Raw genomic sequence first — 20263 nt, 5'->3', positions numbered from 1 at the left:
CTGTCCCCGGAGGATGCCCCAGCCTGTCGGTGTCTCTTACAGTACCCTCATCGCCCAGGGAGCTTTCGAGCTGCTCGCTCTCTTTCTTCCTTTCTTCTGGCAGTCTATCACCCCCGTTTCCCTAATTTCCATGAAGGCGGATCAGAGAAGCCTGTCCCCAGCATAATACTCCTGGTCCCCATACGCCCACTGGACACTTCTCGAGAAGGGCAGGGGGATGTGGAAAAAATTCTGGTTCCCTCCCCTTAACGCTTCGGGCTTTCGCTTTCACTTCCTCCTCCGAGAGCCGCCAGATCTCCGGGTGCTGGGCGGTCATGGCGCTGCTGGACGTGTGCGGAGCCCCGCGCGGGCAGCGGGAGGACTGGGCTTTCCCTCACGCGGGAAGCCGGCAGCGCTCGGACCCCGGTCACTACAGTTTCTCTCTGCGATCTCCGGAGCTCGCCCTCCCCCTGGGAATGCAGGTCAGGGCTGTAAGAAAATCCCGTGGGAGGCGGGCAGGAGGGAGCAGAGTAATGGAGGGTCTTCCTTGAGACTGTCCGGAGGCGGGGAAATGCGGAGGGGGCCATCCTTTAGTCTAGCAGAGCCACGTCCAGGGTCTAGGGCCGGAGCCAGGGAAGAGGCCACGTGGGACTTGGGGGCTGGCCGCCTGAGGGTTAGGAGGTGCAGATTAGGACAAAGAAGGAGAGGTGAGCGGGAAGGGGGCTCCCATCGGGAGACCAGAGAGCTTTCCTGCCCGTTCTCCATCACAAACAAATCACGAAGCTTTTCTCATGGGCCTATCCTATGATACAGGGGCTGTGTAGTGTCTTGCAAAACCTATGAACTCGAGCGTTTAGCCTGGGCTCAGCCACTCACAGTTGTGTGCCTTGGATCAAGTCCCTTAGTCTAGGTCTTGGGTCTCTCTTCTGTAAAATGGGGATAATATTTATAAAACGTTTTTCCTGAGGGTTAAATGACCTATGAATGGAAAACCATTACAGTCACCCTTAAAATGTTTAGTTATGGTAGCACTATTTTTTTTTATGTATCAGAGATGTCAATTTATTGTAAAACACAATTAATACTTTCCAGAAACATGGTTTTATCATCAAGTAAGAGTCACAATCCCAGCTACGAATGAAGGCTTTATCAAATCACCTTTATTTTAAACTGAATTCAGAATACCTCTACCTGTGTACCAGGTGTGTTCTTTTTCCAGTTTTCTAGGAAGTAAGGTACACAGAATTTGTGTTCAAAGTTGGGAGAGTCAGTTTAGCTTATAAACAGATGGACTAACCAAAAATCTATGCTAAATTTTCGCCGTTCATTCATTCATTCAACAGATATTCATTGAGTACTTACTATATGCCAAACTCCACTCCTTGTGCTAGGGATAGACACATGTTAAAACAAGACAGACAAGATCTCTGTTTACATTTTGCAAGGAAGCCAACAAAAAACAAATGAAAATAAGACAATTTCAGGAAATTAAAGTGTTTTAATGAAAACCTTTAAAAACAATGAGATAAGAAATCGGGGGAGGTATTTTGGGAGACACTCACAGACGGTCTCTCTAAAGGAGCAACAGAGTGGAAACCTTAATAAAGAGAAGAAGCCATCCAGGCAAAGCTTCAAAGTATTGCAGGCCAACAGCAAAGACCCTGAGGCTAAAATGAGCTTGGGTCATCCTGAGATTTAACGTTTGTAGTTAATACAACTGATTGTATATTTTATTTTAATTAATTAATAGTTCAAATATATTAAAAATTAAACTTGAAACAAACTTGAAGTATTTCCACTGAATGCTGCTGTCTTACAAGACACAGTCTGCTCTAAATAAATGCATCTATATCTCGGCTACACATTAACATCAATTATAGGGCAATTAAAAAAAATACCAGTGTCCAGGTCCCACCCAAGACCAACTGAATCAGAATCTCAGGAGGTTTTAAAATTGCCCAGATAATTCTAATACAAAATGAGCGTTGAAAGCCATTGTTCTAAGTTAATCTAGTGTAGCACTTAGTCTATTGTGCTGGCATATGGAAAAGGTTGGTGTCATGGCCTCTTCTTTCCCTTCTCCCAAACCATTTCCTTGTAGAGCTAGGTTATTAACTGTTTCATTTATTGGTGGTTGGAGAACTTCTGGGTATCTCCTTCCTCTAAATTCTTTTCCTGGAGTGTCCAGCTTCAGAAGTTTTCAGTGGCCCTTTCTCTGCCTTTTCTATCTCCTTAGCCCACTGAATTCTTCCGGTCCCTGGGTGGGAATGGAGAAAGGAACGTTCAGATCGAGATGGCTCATGGCACGACCACGCTGGCCTTCAAGTTCCAGCACGGGCTGATTGTGGCTGTGGATTCTCGGGCCTCGGCCGGGAATTACATTGGTGAGTGTGTGTTCTCCAGCTGGCAGAATCTGGGGAGCTGGGCCCTCCTCTCAGCAGGAGCCCCGCATCTACACCAAAGTGGGACCAGATATTGTTTTAGGACACACAGGGAGAGCTGTGGGGTCATTCCTCCTCTCCCCAAACTCCATCTTCTTCCAGGCACATTAACGGTGAACAAGGTGATTGAGATGAACCCTTACCTGCTTGGCACCATGTCTGGCTGTGCAGCTGACTGTCAGTACTGGGAGCGTCTGCTGGCGAAGGAGTGCAGGTAGGCCTAGCCCCTTACCTCCCTTCTAAGCCCGGATTCTTCATCTTCCAGATCACTGCTCCTAACTGCCCCCAGCATCTTAGTGCTAATGTCATATTTCACAAAACAGCCTTTTGGTGGTTAAAAACCTTCTCCCAAATCTCAGCCTGTGCTCCTGCCAAGAAGCCAGATCATTTGTCAATTATCAATATTTAACACCAATTGCATCGACCCTGGTGGGATCCTATCATTTACTGGGATTTCTTTTTTAAAATTTATTTATTTATTTATTTATTTTGGCTGCATTGGGTCTTCGTTGCAGTGCGTGGGCTTCTCTCATTGCGGTGGCTTGTCTTGTTGCAGAGCACGGGCTCTAGGTGAGCGGACTTCTGTTGTTGTGGCACGCAGGCTCAGTAGTTGTGGCTCACGGGCTCTAGAGCGCAGGCTCAGTAGTTGTGGCGCACGGGCTTAGTTGCTCCGCTGCATGTGGGATCTTACTGGACCAGGGCTTGAACCTGTGTCCCCTGCATTGGCAGGCAGATTCTTAACCACTGCGCCACCAGGGAAGTCCCTACTGGGATTTCTTTATGTGTTTTTTTGTTGTTTTCTTTTTTCCGGTACGCGGGCCTCTCACTGTTGTGGCCTCTCCCGTTGCGGGGGTCCGGACGCGCAGGCTCAGCGGCCATGGCTCACGGGCCCAGCCGTTCCGTGGCATGTGGGATCTTCCCGGACCGGGGCACGAACCCGTGTCCCCTGCATCGGCAGGCGGACTCCTAACCACTGCGCCACCAGGGAAGCCCTCTTTATGTGGTCTTGACGACTTCCCTGGTGGTCCAGTGGTTAAGACTCCACCTTCCAATGCAGAGGGCGCAGGTTCCATCCCTGGTAGGGAACTATGCTTCACATGCCACATAGTCAAAAAATAAAGAAAAGTTAATTCTATATACATTCCAAATCTTTCCCCATCCTTAGATCCTACAAAACCACTCCTTTCAAATGCTTATCTCTTCAATCATTTTCTGCCGATCAAGTGGGCTGCTAGGAGGGCTAGCCTTCTCCTGTCACCTCTAAGTCCTCTCCTGGAACCTTCCTGTTCTCACCCAGGCTGTACTATCTGCGGAATGGTGAGCGTATCTCTGTGTCTGCAGCCTCCAAACTGCTCTCCAACATGATGTGCCAGTACCGGGGCATGGGCCTCTCCATGGGCAGCATGATCTGTGGCTGGGACAAGAAAGTGAGTCCCCTCCCTTCTCCATATTCCCACATGTGGATGAGAGGTCAGTTTCCCCACCTTACACTCCCACTCCCTCCCCTACAGGGTACGTGGCACAGACAACACTCGGTTATAGAACTGTTACCCACTGGCCATTTCTGGGTCTGGATGTGGACCATTGTTTCATAAGCTTGTCCCTTTGGATCAAATAGCTGATTCCAAGTTTGTTTTTCCTCCCTTAAGTGCTATGATTGTTCCCACAGTGTTCTCCTAGTTCAGATGCTCCTGGGGTCAGCCTAAGTCTTTGGTCCACTTCTCATGGCTCACACTTGAATCTGGATGTTACTAACAACTTCCTTTCCACTTCCAACCTAGACCCTTCTTGCATCCTATAGGGGCCTGGACTCTACTACGTGGATGCAGGTGGGACTCGGCTCTCGGGAAATATGTTCTCCACCGGTAGTGGGTGCTCCCATGCCTATGGGGTCATGGATACTGGCTATAGACCTGACCTTAGCATTGAAGAGGCCTGTGACCTGGGCCGAAGGGCAATTGTTCATGCCACCCACCGAGACAGCTATTCTGGAGGCGTTGTCAATAGTAAGAGACCAATGCCCTCCTCCCCTGCCACGCCCCTGGGGAGTGAGGAAGAAGGAGGGGGGTTGAGATTGGGAGACATGGGGGAGGCTGAGTGGCAGGGAGCGGGTTTTCAGAGCCTGAAGGGGGCATTGCAATCCCCGTAATAAGGGCTTTGAGAGTGTGTGTTGCTGTTGTCGCCTTCAACATAACATCATTAGCAGGATCTTGCTGAAGGGAAGGTGACTCTGTTCTTTTTTTTTTTTTTTGTGGTACCTCACGGGCCCAGCCGCTCCGTGGCACTTGGGATCTTCCCAGACCGGGGCACGAACCCGTGTCCCCTGCATCGGCAGGCGGACTCTCAACCACTGCGCCACCAGGGAAGCCCGACTCTGTTCTTTCTCCTTTGCCTGCAGTGTACCACGTGAAGGAGGACGGTTGGTTGAAAGTGGAAAGTACAGACGTCAGTGACCTTATGTACCAGTACCGTGAGGCCAGTCAGTAATGGTGGCAGTGGTGGACTTGGGGACCTGGGCCACGTTACACCCCAGGAGAAAGGGGGGCCTGACCTGACCCAGAGATAGAGAACCAGGGGCCACTGGGAGGCAGCGTGTAGTTTATCCTTTTGTGTGTTCTCTGTCTGCATGAGTATCACCCCCAGCCCAACCTTCTGGGTGTCCCACCAAGCACAATAAAGGAAAACGGTTATAAAAGCCTCTGTGTTGTGGCCTTGTGAGGGCTCTGGGCTGGGCTTGTTGGGAGGAGGGATCAGGAAATAAAGACAGATTTTCCTGAGAAAAGAGACTCAAACCCCTACCTAAGAAATGGGGTCTCATCAAATATTTCTCTGGGCTTTCCTTCCACTTTCATCTCTCCAGGACCTCGGGAAGGTTCAACATTGTCTGTGGACACTTAGGTGCAATTTAATTCAGGTTAGGCACACAGCCTGAGGCTCCTGTGTAGTCAGTTGTTAATGGTTTGGGTATCTGGGTGTAGTGCGCTTAGAACAATTGTTTTTGACTTGGTAAAGTAGGATGAACAAGCTTCCTCCTCACGTGTGTGCGGTAATTGTAAACACGGTCCCATTTATCTCAAATAACCCCGTGGAGAGATTGGATATTACATGGAAAGATGGACGTTAGGGGTTCCATTTCATGATGGGTCACACTCCATTGCAAGATGACAAGACTGTGATTGAAGTGGAAGAGGAGATAAGGAGGACTCGCTGAAGTTGGAAATATGAGGAAAAGGTAACCAGGTTAGAAAGATGAGACAGAATGAGATTTTCTGAATCACGCTGGGATTTCAGGAAGGAGCAGGACACTGTCACCTCTCCAAGGAGAGTTCGTCAAAGGAAGAGCTTGTAAGTAGGAAGCAGCTGAACATGGAGCTTTTTCATTAGAGAAATGGACGGGGTTGGAGCAGTTTTAGTAATCCTCTAACTTCAAATCTAAATTTGAAGTGACTCATGGAAGTCGTGCCAATAACATTTCAAAAGGGTGCATTGGAATCCACGTGGCCCTCCCTTGGGGAATATGTTGAGTCTGGGAGGTGGTTTCAACCAGAAGAGTTATTTCTGGAATAAACCAATCTACCTGCCCCATAGATGGGCTCTGGGTCTGGCAGGACCTATAGAAACCTGACTACTGTGCTGATCAGTGTTAAACTAAGAAACAAAGTCTACTTCCCTCATATGAGGAAGGTGGTTCCACCATAATCTGAAGCATAAATCTAGAGGCGTCTGAACACTTTCTCTGCTCAGGAGCTGTGTTGAGAAAGACAGCGAAGATGTGCAGTGGTGGGGGGCCTTCTCAGCTCAGAATCTGTAAGTGGAAACTCACTTAGGTCCTGGTGAGAGTAGCTGGGCCTTCTGTATAGAAGTCCTGTGTGTTTCTCGCTTGGACTCTGGCTCTGTTTCATGTGTGTGTGTGTGTGTGTGTGTGTGTGTGTGTGTGTGTGTGTGTGTGTGTGTGTTTTGTTTGTTGTTGTTTTAAACCCCAAGATCCTACATCTGGAACTTGGATTGGGAAAGAGGGCAGTTCTCAAAATAGGTTCAGAGCTGAGGTATGAAAATCCATCGGTTCTCCAATTACAAAGCATCCCAATCCTCGAAACAGCTCTATTTTACTTAGTGGCAATTTAAAAAACTGCAGCCGTTTCCTATGACAGAGTAACTGTTGCTGAGGGTGGAGACTAACCGGGGCCTGGCACGTGGAGCAGGACTCAGGGGTCTGTTCCGCGGGCTGCAGGTGTCGCGCGCCGCCTGCTGGCCGCCGGGCCCAGCACCGGGCACCGGCTGCGGAAGCGAAAGCGAAAGCCGAGGGAGCCCGGCCGCCCTGGCTCGGGGATCCTCGCCCGCCGACAGAGGGGAAACGAAGCGGAGGCGGCGCGAGGGCACTTCAGAGCTCGGCCCCCGGCACGTAAAGGAAAGACCTCCGAGCTGCAGCCCAGAAGTCCCCTCCGGTGAGTTGGTGCGCGTGGGAACCTGGAGCTCTAACTGGGACGCAGCCCATCCACCAGCCACTCCGCGTCCCAGGCTTCCAGCCCTTCTGGACCCCGGGAGCAAGGTAGCGGGGCGGGACCACCTGGCCCTTTGGAACTCGGCGGGGGCGGCTGGCGGGGGCGGGGTGGGGGGAGGGGGTCACGGGTCTTTTTTTAGAGGATGAGGCTGCAGGTGGTCAGGCTTCCCAGCTCCCTCTGTCAGGCCGAATGCCTGGGATCCTAGGAGGGAGATACTGATGAGGACCAAGCACTTTTCAGGCATCTTTCAGGGTAGCACTGGGTAAATAAAATGGGAAGCCCGTGGACGCGTTCGGCGGAGTGCGAGTGGGGAGGAGTGGGGACAAGGATTGGGAGTCACCTCTGTCGTTTCTCACCTTCTACCCCTAGATCTCGCCATGCGGCTCCCTGACCTGAGACCCTGGGCCTTCCTGCTGCTGGCCGACTGGGCGTTACTCTGGCTGCTGCAGGGGACCCTGGGGGCTCTGCTTCCCCGCGGGCTTCCAGGCCTGTGGCTAGAAGGCACCTTGCGACTGGGAGGGCTTTGGTGGCTTTTGAGGCTGGGAGGGCTGCTGAGGTTTGCGGGAGCACTGCTGCCCCCCCTCTGCCTGGTGACCCCTCTGTTTCTCTCCCTGCGGGCCCTGGTCCCGGGGACCTTGAGTGCTCCCCCAGCCAGGGCGGCTTCAGCCCCGTGGAGCTGGCTGCTGCTGGGTTACGGAGCGGCAGGGCTGAGCTGGGGCGTGTGGGCTGTGCTGAGCCCTCCAGGAGCCCGGGAGAGGGAGCAGGGCCAGGAGAACAACAGAGACTTGATGTGGAGGTTGCTGAAGCTCTCAAGGCCAGACCTGCCTTTCCTGGGTGTGGCCTTCTTCTTCCTCGCTGTTGCCGTGTTGGGTGAGTCGGGAGAGGGCGCTGTGACTTGGAGGTGGGAAAAGGCCCTGGGCACCAGCACATTCACTGTTGTCCTCCCGCAGGTGAGACATTAATCTCTTACTATTCTGGTCTTGTGATTGACATCCTGGGAGGTGATTTTGATCCTGATGCCTTTGCCAGCGCCATCTTTTTCATGTGTCTCTTCTCTGTTGGGAGGTAGGTGATGGTGATTTGCTAGCCCCCAGTTTTTACAGGGGCCCTCACTTTCCTGTTTTCAGACCCTCTGGTGCCCAAAGCACAAAATACTTAAACTAAAAAATCTGTATTTGTTCATTCACCATTCTGTGTCATGCATCCACTCATTTATTCCTCCGTTCACCACGTGGCTCCAACATCTTCAAAGTTTATATTACTTATTATAGTTACGGATAGGAGTGAATGTAGTACAAAAAGTGTTTATGTGTCGAATGGAATGTCTCTCAGTTACCTCTCAACACTTTTATCTCCATGAAGTTCCATTTCTCTTTTCTGTCTCCAACCTCCCACCCTGTGTTTGTTTCCACAGTTATCCAGTTGTCAGGGTGGGCATGTTTCTTCCTCCTGACTCTTCGTCCTTAAGTCATCTTGTCTCTCCTCGAAGATCTTACTCTGAGGCTTGTCACCTTTCTTTCCAGCATCTTTACTCTTTTCCACTTCATTTACTTTTCCTTCTGTTTTAAGACGTAGCCAGGAGTCCGCTGTCTACAAACTAAGTAACTAATTAACTAACTGCTTGATAGGGCTGGGACTAGGATCAGGTGAGTCAGGCACCTAGGCTGCAAAATTTAAGAAGGTGCTCATTCTCAGGGTCGTGCGAGTACCTCACTAGCCTTCCCCAAATACCAGCCGGCTGCTTGATCCTGCTCCTTTGATATGGTCATACTTCATTTAGAATCCCTCAAAAACCAGTTCTTCATTATTTCATGCTTACTACTCTTTGCTGAAACTACTTAAAAGTGAACTTCTTAATGATCAAGCTGCTGCTTTAAAAAAAAAAATCAGCCCTCAGTTCTCTATGTGTCTGTAGCATCTGGCATCAGAACAATTTCTCTTTTTAAAAAAAATTATTTACTTATGTATCTTATTTATTTGTCTGTGCTGGGTCTTAGTTGCGGCATATGGTCTCTCAGCTGCAGCACGCGGGATCTAGTTTCCTGACCAGGGATCGAACCTGGGCCCCCTGCATTGGGAGCTCGGAGTCTTAACCACTGGACCACCAGGGAAGTCCCAGAACAATCTCTTATGATTGATCTTGTTCTTCAGGTAGCTTTTATGAACTTCCTTTCTACTTTCCAGTCCACTCTCCCTCTTCTGGAGAACCGTCCTCCTCTGGATCCTTAATTATGGACTTTTCTCAGGACTCAGTTCTTTGATCTTTAAGAACATTTTTCCTGTTGAGCTAATGCAGCTCACGTCTGCAGGACATTCCCACATCCACATTCCCACATCCAGCTCCAGTCTTGTAATCCAGAGGCCTCCTTGACGTTCCCATTGGATGACGCCCTGTCACCTCAGACTCCATGCACCCAGAACTCCAAGTGCATCCCACTCCCTCCTGGTCTCCTTGAAAATGCCTCCCTCTTCTTATTCCCATTCATGAAACCATCAGTGTCCTCAGCTCCAAGCACCAGCGTCGTCGCTGCCTTTCTCACGTTCTTGCATTTGCCACACTCAAAACGTGCTCCTATGGCTCCTTTCTCTCCGTTCTCACTGGGATCACCAAAGTCCAAACCCTCACCATTTGATGTCTGAGTATGCCAACAGCCCTCTCAACATGGTCATTAGATTTGTATTAGAAACCCATATTTTGTACAGTTCCTGCTTTTGCGCTTTCACAGTTTTCCTTTGAGTTTGACTGTAAAAATTCATTTGGTCTAAGAGGAATTTTCCAATCCCAAGGACAGTGGAGAGGGAGAACAGCAGGATCCCAGGGCTTTGGAGATGGGAGGGCATTGCTACAGTTCCCACAAGAAAGTATCAATATCTGGAAGTAGGAAGAAGGACGTTGGGGGTGGAGGAAGGAGACCAAGACCAAGGGGAAAGCTGGAGGGATGGCCCTGAGAGAGACCAGGTCAGAAGCAAGCCATAGGCTCTTTCCCTTCACAGCATCTTTCCATTTCTATTGTACTGTTCCCTCCTGTCTAGAACAGAATGAACTAGTGATGTTGGTGAATCTGTCTGTGTTATGATGTGGTTCCCACAGCTGGCTCACTGTGTCCTCTTTTCTCTTCGTCTGTTGATTCCTGCCCCTTGTGTCTCCCTCTCTCTTATTTGTTTCTCTTCTGCTCTCATGATATACTGCCCCCAACTTTGTATTTCTTTTCTTCGCATGCTTTCTCCTTTGCTTCTCTCTCTCCCTCCGTCCTTCTCTGCATCTCTCCTCTTCATCCTCTGCCGCCCTCCTTCCCCGCAGTTCACTGTCTGCAGGCTGCCGAGGAAGCACCTTCACCTTCATCATGTCCAGAATCAACCTGCGGGTCCGGGAGCTGCTTTTCTCCTCCCTCCTGTGCCAGGACCTTGCTTTCTTCCAGGAGACTAAGACAGGTAGGGCCTGGAGTCCAGGTCTGGGGTCCCCCAGGACTTCCTTTCCCCTCCACTGCCCTCCCCCTGCATCCCTGGTGCCAAGGCCTGGAGCTGTTTTTCTCTCTTTGGGGATCATGTAGAGAGGCAGTCTGCAGGGAGGGAGGGCTGTGTGAGATTGGGAGCTCAGGAGGGAGTTTCTGGGGGTTCTGCATTACAACACGTGGTTTCCTCACCTGCTTTGTCCTGCCCAGGGGAGCTGAATTCCCGGCTGAGCTCGGATACCAAACTGATGAGTAACTGGCTTCCTCTTAATGCCAACGTGCTGTCTCGAAGCCTGGTGAAAGTGCTGGGAGTTTACAGCTTCATGCTCAACCTGTCACCTCGACTCACCCTCCTTTCTCTGCTTGAGGTGCCGCTAATGACAGCGGCTGAAAAGATGTACAGTGCTCGCCATCAGGTATGTGTGGATGGTACGGAATCCCCAGGGAAGAAGAAAGTTTTCCTAGAGGCCTTCTCCAGGCCCTTAGAGGCTTCAGAAGGTCCATGACCCTCTGGGACTTTGTGTGTGTGTGTGACAGAGAGGGGGGGTGGGAAGAGAGGTGGCGGGGAAGAGAGAGAGAGAGAGAGAGAGATTTTCAGGTTATTTTTCATTATAGGTTACTAAAAGATGTTGAATGTAGTTCCCTGTGCTATACAGTAAATCCTTGTTGCTTATCTATTTTGTGTTAGTAGTTTGTATCTGTTCATCTCAAACTCTTAATTTATCCACTCCCCCCTTCCCCCAATTTTGGTAACCATAAGTTTGTTTTCTACGTCTGTGAGTCTGTTTCTGTTTGTATGCAGATTCATTTGTATTATTTTTTTAGATTCCACGTATAAGTGATATCATATAATATTTGTCTTTCTCTGTCTGACTTACTTCACTTAGCGTGAAGAGAGCGTTCCAAGGGCTGGAATGAGACGTGGGGGTCGGCTGTCTTCTGCCGAATCAGCCCCTCCTATCTCCTGCCCCACTTTTCCAGGCAGTCCTTCAGGAGATCCAGGATGCTGTGGCGAAAGCAGGACAGGTGGTACGTGAGGCAGTTGGAGGGCTGCAGACTGTGCGCAGTTTTGGGGCGGAGGAGCAAGAGGTCCGTCGCTATAAGGAGGCTCTTGACCGATGCCGGCAGCTGTGGTGGCGACGAGATCTGGAAAGGGCCCTCTACTGCCTCTTAAGGAGGGTGAGGAGGCTGAGTGGCTGGAGGAAGGGCTCAGGGAGGGGGCAGGGAAAGTGATGGTCCTCTTCCTACAGCTGGTCTGGGGGTCGCTCAGTGTCATAGGGGCAGGGAGGCCAAAGAATGGAAGATTCTCAGGCTCCTTTTCCTTCTCCCTCCAGATGCTGCACTTGGCAATGAAGGTTATATTGCTGAGACGTGGGCTGCAGCAGATCCTGGCTGGGGACCTCACCCGGGGCGGGCTGATCTCCTTTCTGCTCTACCAGGAGGACGTGGGCTGCCACGTGGAAGTGAGTCAGGAGCTGTGCATGCTCTCTTTTCCCGCTTTGTCTTCTATTTGTTCCCCTTAAAAAAAAACAACAAACTGAAATAACCCCAACTCATTGTGATAGAGAATTTCAAACATGGGCAATAAAAGAGAAAAAAACTATAATGTGAACCCCCATGTACCCAACATCTGTTTTCTTTTTAACTTTTTTTTTCTTTATTTTATTTAAAATTTTTGTTTTATATTGGGGTATAGTTGATTTACAGTGTTGTGTTAGTTTCAGGTGTACAGCAAAGTGAATCAGTTATACATATATCCACTCTTTTTTAGATTCTTTTCCCATGTAGGTCTTTACAGAGTATTGAGTAGAGTTCCCTGTGCTACACGGTAGGTCCTTATTAGTTATCTATTTTATATATAGTAGTGTGTATATATCATAGGATATTGAATATAGTCCTCTCTGCTATACGGTAGGACCTTGTTGTTTATCCCCCAGCATCTGTTTTAACAATTACCAATTCATGGCCAATCTTATTTAATCTGTAACCCCACCCACTTCCCTCCCCCCATATTATTTTGAAGCAATCCAAGATACGGTTTCATCTGTAAATATGTATCACTACATGTAAACATTAAAATACATGTAACCACAAAGCCATGGCCACAGCAAGAGAATTAACAACAACTTCACCAAATGCAAGTCAATGATCAGATTTTCACATTTTTCATAGAGGTATATATTACACTGATCTCTTTCTCTCTCTCATATACATCTGTGGTGACAGCAACCAGTAAAGCTTAGATCCATTAAATCATTTGCGGTGGCAAAACGGTGACACTCCCCCATTCCTTATTTATTAGATGCATGTCTCAAGGGAGATGTCTCCTCATCTACTGTTTGGTTGCCAAGTGGTACAGTTTGATTAGGAAAGGCACAGTAAGTGTTTAGTTCCTTCCTATATTTACCAGTTTTCAAAAATAATTAGTTACTGGATCTTGGGCTTTATAAGTTTCGTAGACACGGATTAAACATCTTTTATGGGTGGAGAGCTGTGCAAAGCAGTCTGGCATCTGCAAAGAGGAGGTGGGCACAGCACCCGCTTTTAAGGAGTTCCCTGTGTAACTCGGCCAGACAGAACTGTGTACGAGTAACTGGAAAGGTCTGGGGATGGAAGGACTCTGGCCTCCATCCTTTACCTGGCAAATTGGAATAATGGGGTATTGGTGCCCCTTTGAAATTCAAGCAAATTGCACATTAAGGGGACTTCCCTGGCGGTCCAGTGGTTAGTACTCCATGCTTCCACTGCAGGGGGCACGGGTTTGATCGCTGGTCAGGGAAACAGGATCCCACATGCCCTGTGGCACGGCCAAAAAAAAAAAAAAATCGCACATTAACAGTAGGGAATCGGGACTTCCCTGGTGGCGCAGTGGTTAAGAATCCGCCTGCCAATGCAGGGGACACGGGTTTGATCTCTGGTCCGGGAAGATCGCACATGCCACGGAGCAACTAAGCCCGTGCTCCACAACTACTGAGCCTGCGCTCTAGAGCCCACGAGCCACAACTACTGAGCCCACGTGCCACAACTACTGAGCCCACGTGCCACAACTACTGAAGCCCGCGTGCCTAGAGCCCGTGCTCTGCAACAAGAGCAGCCACTGCAATGAGAAGCCTGTGCACCGCAACCAAGAGTAGTCCTCACTTGCCGCAACTAGAGAAAGTCCACGCAGCAACGAAGACCCAATGCAGCCAAAAATAAATAAATATACATATCTATATATATGTGTATATATCTATATCTATATCTATCTATGTATATATAAAAGGTAGGGAATCTTTTTTGGATGAGGAGAGAAGCATGGCTGGGGTGGAGTGTGACAGGGAGGGTGTGAGGAGTTGGGAAGTTGGTTCCTGGTGGAGCTTCCTTTGCTTGGCTGACCCCTGCCTTCCTGTTTTGCAGACCCTGGTGTACATGTTTGGGGACATGCTGAGCAATGTGGGGGCTGCAGAGAAGGTGTTCTGCTACCTGGACCGAAAGCCAAATCTGCCTCCAACTGGGACACTGGCCCCGCCCACTCTGCAGGGCCTGATGGAATTCCAGAACGTCTCCTTTGTGTATCCCAATCGCCCTGACCAGCCTGTGCTCAAGGTGCCCAACGGAGACCCCAGGGAGGGAATCTGGGCCCCTCACGCCCTGAGTGATGAGAAGCTTATCCTTCTCTGATAGAAAGAAGAGGAGAGGGAGGGCAAACAGGCAGGCCTCTAACTCTTTCCTGGCTTTTCTAGGGTCTGACATTCACCCTGCCTCCTGGGAAGATGACCGCACTGGTGGGGCCCAGTGGATCTGGAAAGAGCACAGTAGCTGCTCTGCTGCAGAATCTGTACCAGCCCACCGAGGGGCAGGTGCTGCTGGATGGGGAGCCCATCTCCCAGTATGAGCGCCACTACCTACACCAACAGGTGGGTGGGGAGGAAGGAGAGGGATTGCAGATTGGATGGAAGAAGTATGTGTGGAGAGCAGGGGGTGGAGACGGGGGAAGAAACACAAGGGGTCCATTGTGAGGTAGGTAGGCGAGGAGGAAAGGAGGGTCCCTGCCATGGGGGTTTCCACATGGTCCTCTGCTCCTGTTGCCTCTGCCCAGGTGGTTTTGGTCGGGCAGGAGCCTGTGCTGTTTTCGGGTTCGGTGAGGGACAACATCACTTATGGGCTGAAGGGCTGCAGCGATGAGAAGGTGCTGGCTGCTGCACGGGCGGCCAGAGTGGAGGAGTTCATAAAGGAAATGAAGCAGGGACTTGATACAGGTACCTTCTTTTTTTTAAACATCTCTATTGGAGTATAATTGCTTTACAATGGTGTGTTGGTTTCTGCTGTATAACAAAGTGAATCAGCTATACGTATACATATATCCGCATATCCCCTCCCTCTTGCGTCTCCCTCCCACCCTCCTTATCCCACCCCTCTATGTGGACACAAAGCACCGAGCTGATCTCCCTGTGCTATGCTGCTGCTTCCCACTAGCTATCTGTTTACATTTGGTAGTGTTTATATGTCCATGCCACTCTCTCACTTTGTCCCACCTTAACCTTACCCCTCCCTGTGTCCTCAAGTCCGTTCTCTACATCTGTGTCTTTATTCCTGTCCTGCCCCTAGGTTCTTCAGAACCTTTGTTTTAGATTCCATATATATGTGTTAGCATACGGTATTTGTTTTTCTCTTTCTGACTTACTTCACTCTGTATGACAGACTCTAGGTCCATCTACCTCACTACAAATAAATCAGTTTCATTTCTTTTTATGGCTCAGTGATATTCCATTGTATAGATGTGCCACATCTTCTTTATCCATTCATCTGTCAAAGGACACTTAGATTGCTTCCATGTCCTGGCTATTATAAATAGAGCTGCAGTGAACATTGTGGTACATGACTCTTCTTGAATTATGGTTTTCTCAGGGTATATGCCCAGTAGTGGGATTGCTGGGTCATATGGTAGTTCTATTTTCAGTTTTTTAAGGAACCTCCATCCTGTTCTCCATAGTGGCTGTATCAATTTACATTCCCACCAACAGTGCAAGAGGGTTCCCTTTTCTCCACACCCTCTCCAGCATTTATTGTTTGTAGATTTTTTGATGATGGCCATTCTGACCGGTGTGAGGTGACACCTCATTGTAGTTTTGACTTGCATTTCTCTAATGATTAGTGATGCTGAGCATCCTTTCATGTGTTTGTTGGCAATCTGTATATCTTCGAAGAAATGTCTATTTAGGTCTTCTGCCCATTTTTGGGTTGGGTTGTTTGTTTTTTTGATAATGAGCTGCCTGAGCTGCTTGTAAATTTGGGAGATTAATCCTTTGTCATTTGCTTCATTTGCATATATTTTCTCCCATTCTGAGGGTTGTCTTTTCACCTTGTTTATGGTTTCCTTTGCTGTGCAAAAGTTTTTAAGTTTCATTAGGTCCCATTTGTTTATTTTTGTTTTTATTTCCCTTTCTCTTGGAGGTGGGTCAAAAAGGATCTTGTTGTGATTTATGTCATAGAGTGTTCTGTCTATGTTTACCTCTAAGAGTTTTATAGTGTCTGGCCTTACATTTAGGTCTTTAATCCATTTTGATTTTATTTTTGTGTATGGTGTTAGGGAGTGTTCTAATTTCATTCTTTTACATGTAGCTGTCCAGTTTTCCCAGCACCACTTATTGAAGAGGCTGTCTTTTCTCCATTGTATACTCTTGCCTCCTTTATCAAAGTTAAGGTGACCATATGTGCGTGGGTTTATCTCTGGGCTTTCTGTCCTGTTTCACTGATCTATATTTCTGTTTTTGTGCCAGTACCGTACTGTCTTGATTACTGTAGCTTTGTAGTATAGTCTGAAGTCAGGGAGCCTGATTCCTTCAGCTCCGTTTTTCTTTCTCAAGATTGCTTTGGCTATTCGGGGTCTTTTGTGTTTCCATACAAATTGTGCAATTTTTTTTTCTTGTTCTGTGAAAAATGCCATTCATAGTTTGATAGGGATTGCATTGAATCTGTAGATTGCTTTGGGTGATATAGTCATTTTCACAATGTTGATTCTTCCAATCCAAGAACATGGTATATCTCTCCATCTGTCTTTATCATCTTTAATTTCTTTCGTCAGTGTCTTATAGTTTTCTGAGTACAGGTCTTTCGTCTCCTTAGGTAGGTTTATTCCTAGGTATTTTATTCTTTTTGTTGCAGTGGTAAATGGGAGTGTTTCCTTAATTTCTCTTTCAGATTTTTCATCATTAGTGTATAGGAGTGCAAGAGATTTCTGTGCATTAATTTTGTATCCTGCTACATTACCAGATTCATTGATTAGCTCTAGTAGTTTTCTGGTAGCATCATTAGGATTCTCTATGCATAGTATCATGTCATCTGCAAACAGTGACAGTTTTACTTCATCTTTTCTGATTTATATTCCCTTTATTTCTTTTTCTTCTCTGATTGCTGTCACTAAAACTTCTGAAAGTATGTTGAATAATAGTGGTGAGAGTGGGCAACCTTGTCTTATTCCTGATCTTAGTGGAAATGGTTTCAGTTTTTCAGCATTGAGAACGATGTTGGCTGTGGGTTTGTCATATATGGCCTTTATTATGTTGAGGTAAGTTCCCTCTATGCCTACTCTCTGGAGGGTTTTTATCATAAATGGGTGCTGAATTTTGTCGAAAACTTTTTCTGCATCTATTGAGATGATCATATGCTTTTTCTCCTTCAATTTGTTAATATGGTGTATCACGTTGATTGATTTGTATATATTGAAGAATCCTTGCATTCCTGGAATAAACCCCACTTGATCATGGTGTATGATCCTTTTAATGTGCTGTTGGATTCTGTTTGCTAGTATTTTGTTGAGGATTTTTGCATCTATGTTCATCAGTGATATTGGCCTGTAGTTTTCTTTCTTTTCTGTCAACATCAGCAAAGATGTGACATCTTTGGTTTTGGTATCAGGGTGATGGTGGCCTCGTAGAATGAGTTTGGGAGTGTTCCTCCCTCTGCTATATTGTGGAAGAGTTTGAGAAGGATAGGTGTTAGCTCTTCTCTAAATATTTGATAGAATTCGCCTGTGAAGCCATCTGGGCCTGGGCTTTTGTTTGTTGGAAGATTTTAAATCACAGTTTCAATTTCAGTGCTTGTGATTGGTCTGTTTATGTTTTCTATTTCTTCCTGGTTCAGTCTCGGAAGGTTGTGCTTTTCTGAGAATTTGTCCATTTTATTGGCATAGAGTTGCCTGTAGTAATCTCTAATGATCCTTTGTATTTCTGCAGTGTCAGTTGTTACTTCTCCTTTTTCATTTCTAATTCTATTGATATGCGTCCTCTTCCTTTTTTTCTTGATGATTCTTGCTGATGGTTTATCAATTTTGTTTATCTTCTCAAAGAACCAGCTTTTAGTTTTATTGATCTTTGTTATCGCTTTCTTCATTTCTTTTTCATTTATTTCTGATCTGAACTTTATGATTTCTTTCCTTCTGCTAACTTTGGGGTTTTTTGTTCTTCTTCCTCTAATTGCTTTAGGGATACAGGTACCTTCAGCCAAACCCACTCACCTCCCTCCCCAGCATCATGAGTTCTGTAGCTGCCTGTCCAGCTCAGGAGCCTTTGTTCCTGGAGAGCAGGGCAGGGTGATGATGCTCTATCTACACGGGCAGCCCTAGAGGTCCCTCCCCTACTCCGGGCCCTCATCCGCCTAATTGTTGGCTGTGGAAATACCAGCTGTGCTTGTGAGGAGGATGTTTTCATGGTCACCTGTGTGTGAGGAGAGGGATTTCTCGGTTTCCTCAGAGGTGGGAGAGAAAGGGAACCAGTTGGCTGTGGGACAGAAGCAACGTCTGGCCATCGCCCGGGCCCTTGTGAGGGACCCCCGGGTCCTCATCCTGGATGAAGCCACCAGTGCCCTGGACGTGGAGTGTGAGCAGGCTGTGAGTACTGGGCTTGGAGGGGCAGGGGCGGTGGGACCTTTCTGAGGGCTGGGATGGAATGGAGGCTACGTGGGGGTGGTGTGGGGACATCCCTGATGCCGCCATGTCTCCCGTCCCATCCTCCAGCTGCCACAGCCCCTCTGAGAGAGGAGGGCAGCGCAGACCTTTCCCTCCCGTTCTGTCTTATCTTCTCGTGTTTCATGCCTTCTCTACCCTAAGTCGCTAGAGATGGTGCCCAGTGGGTCCGTGGCGTCCATCTCATTCTTACCTTTCTGAGGTGTTACGATCCTCCCCCTTCAGCTGCAGGACTGGAAAGCTCGCGGGGACCGCACGGTGCTGGTGATCGCCCACAAGCTGCACACGGTTCTGAATGCCGACCAGATCCTGGTGCTGAGGCAGGGAGAGCTGCAGGAGCATGTGCAGCTCATGGAGGGGCAGGACCTCTACTCCCGCCTGGTGCAGCAGAACAGGAGGACTGAGACCCCAGAGATGCTGGAGCCTTCTCAGGGCCATCTCAGTGACCCAGAGTAGCTCCTGCTTTGGCTTTCCCTGGGGGTGTTCCCCTGGGTGGTGGTTTTTGGAGCTGGAGGCACGATGATGGAGATTTAGACCATGTGTCCTTTTGTTGGGGCCATGGGAGGGCAGGAGGTTGCTTTCTGTATCCAGGGACCTTATTTCCTTGATGAACAGAGCTTTGCCTGGTGCTGAGTACTGTACTGTGGCATCATAAGTACATTTCAAAATAGTTTTTCCTTATATAAATAGCACACATTCGTATAGGAAATGTAGAAAATAGAGACAGGTAGGAAGGAGAAAAGTAAAGCTACACACTGTTTCACATCCCAGAGATAATCACAGGGACTATTTTGCTGGCTGTCTTAGCCTTTGAATTGTTCTTTGAGATACATATTAACCAGTATGACATAAATATTCATGAGTTTGCCTTTCTGTATCCTTCCCCATTCCCACCAGGACCTGATATTTTGTTGGGGAGCTAGGGTATGGTGGGACAGAGGACTATTCCCTAATTAACAGTATGAATAAAATATTGATGAGTTACTGTGTACTGTGTACTGTACTGTGTACTGTGTACAGAGTAGGAACTATGCTAAGCCTTTTTCATGTATTATCATTTTTAATCCTTATCCTCAGCCCTTTGAGATTGTTAGTTATTATCCCCATTTTATGGATGAGAATACTGAGTCTCAAAGAGATTAAAGGACTTTCCCAAGGTTGCACAGTGGTGGATTTGGACTTGGAATCCAGGCCTGACCCCAGAGTCCACGCACTCAACTAATACATTATGTTGCATCTTGTGTCATAATCTACTTTATAATCAGATCAAGTAAAGCTTTTTCACTTCTAGCTCCAAAAAGCTCTGAATCCCTTATCTTCTCTCTGATCTCGTTCTTGTAACTTTCATTCATAGTGTGAGATGATCTCATATTCAGAGAGGTTCCCCTACCGTTGGTGCACCTCTTCCAGCCATTGTTCACAAAGTCATTCTTCTTTCTAAAAGACGCATAAGACGATGTCACTCCTGTAAAATCCTCCCTGTGTCTTCACCCCTTTTTCTGCTCACATCTTCCTCAGAGACAGTTTTTCTAGCCCTTTTGTCTCACCCTTTCTTGTTGGATTAAGTTCTGTCCACAACAAACTTCCTGCCCTCCTGATGCCTTTGTGCCTCTGAATATGTTGTTTCCTGCCATTCGGTGAACGATGCTCCTGGATTTGCCCCAGTTCTTTAAGATTCAACTCAGGATTCAAGTCTCCCAAGAAGCCTTGCTTTATCTTCTCAGTCTGGAGAAAGTGCCCTTTCTACGTGCTCTTGTTGCTCTGCTGCTGGGGCTTACCTCTCTCACAGTCCCTATTAAACTCTCCACTGCCCACTGTAGACCTCTGTCTTTCCACGAGACCATGAGCCCTTGCGGGGGAGGCTGTCTATCTTATTAAGCTTTATATCTACTACCTGGCACAGGGCTCCATTCATAGTGGACAATAAATAAATGTTTGTTGGGT

The 20263-nt window shown here is 47.8% G+C and overlaps 2 protein-coding genes across 2 annotated transcripts; both read left to right on the top strand.

Annotated features, from left to right (window-relative positions):
• Positions 1-273: 273 nt before the first annotated feature.
• PSMB8 (proteasome 20S subunit beta 8) lies at positions 274-5101 on the top strand. The gene is made up of 6 exons (XM_082848571.1): positions 274-461; positions 2216-2363; positions 2523-2634; positions 3718-3847; positions 4222-4426; positions 4819-5101. The coding sequence occupies exons 1-6, from the start codon at positions 315-317 to the stop codon at positions 4905-4907; spliced, it is 831 nt and encodes a 276-aa protein (XP_082704697.1). The 5' UTR covers positions 274-314; the 3' UTR covers positions 4908-5101.
• A 1632-nt stretch (positions 5102-6733) lies between these two features.
• Positions 6734-19294, top strand: TAP2 (transporter 2, ATP binding cassette subfamily B member). The gene is made up of 12 exons (XM_082848568.1): positions 6734-6865; positions 7292-7792; positions 7873-7987; positions 10224-10354; positions 10585-10790; positions 11356-11553; positions 11709-11837; positions 13774-13962; positions 14100-14273; positions 14456-14615; positions 18108-18244; positions 18545-19294. The coding sequence occupies exons 2-12, from the start codon at positions 7300-7302 to the stop codon at positions 18773-18775; spliced, it is 2163 nt and encodes a 720-aa protein (XP_082704694.1). The 5' UTR covers positions 6734-6865; positions 7292-7299; the 3' UTR covers positions 18776-19294.
• The last annotated feature ends 969 nt before the right edge of the window (positions 19295-20263 follow it).

This window comes from Leucopleurus acutus (assembly GCF_964270905.1).
Source record: "Leucopleurus acutus genome assembly, chromosome: 10".
Classification (NCBI taxonomy): Eukaryota; Metazoa; Chordata; class Mammalia; order Artiodactyla; family Delphinidae; genus Leucopleurus; species Leucopleurus acutus.
The sequence above is the reverse complement of the archived record's forward strand: the minus strand, read 5'-3'. Positions and strand labels throughout refer to the sequence as shown.

What these genes read in the sequence shown, in the direction of transcription:
- TAP2 (XM_082848568.1), top strand. Translation starts at nt 7,300, where the DNA reads ATGCGGCTCCCTGACCTGAGACCCTGGGCCTTCCTGCTGCTGGCCGAC. An exon ending in GAAGCAGGGACTTGATACAG is followed by an intron (nt 14,616 to 18,107) that starts GTACCTTCTTTT and finishes CGGTTTCCTCAG; the next exon opens with AGGTGGGAGAGAAAGGGAAC. An exon ending in ACGTGGAGTGTGAGCAGGCT is followed by an intron (nt 18,245 to 18,544) that starts GTGAGTACTGGG and finishes CTCCCCCTTCAG; the next exon opens with CTGCAGGACTGGAAAGCTCG.
- PSMB8 (XM_082848571.1), top strand. Translation starts at nt 315, where the DNA reads ATGGCGCTGCTGGACGTGTGCGGAGCCCCGCGCGGGCAGCGGGAGGAC. An exon ending in CTGCTGGCGAAGGAGTGCAG is followed by an intron (nt 2,635 to 3,717) that starts GTAGGCCTAGCC and finishes GTTCTCACCCAG; the next exon opens with GCTGTACTATCTGCGGAATG. An exon ending in TCTGTGGCTGGGACAAGAAA is followed by an intron (nt 3,848 to 4,221) that starts GTGAGTCCCCTC and finishes TGCATCCTATAG; the next exon opens with GGGCCTGGACTCTACTACGT.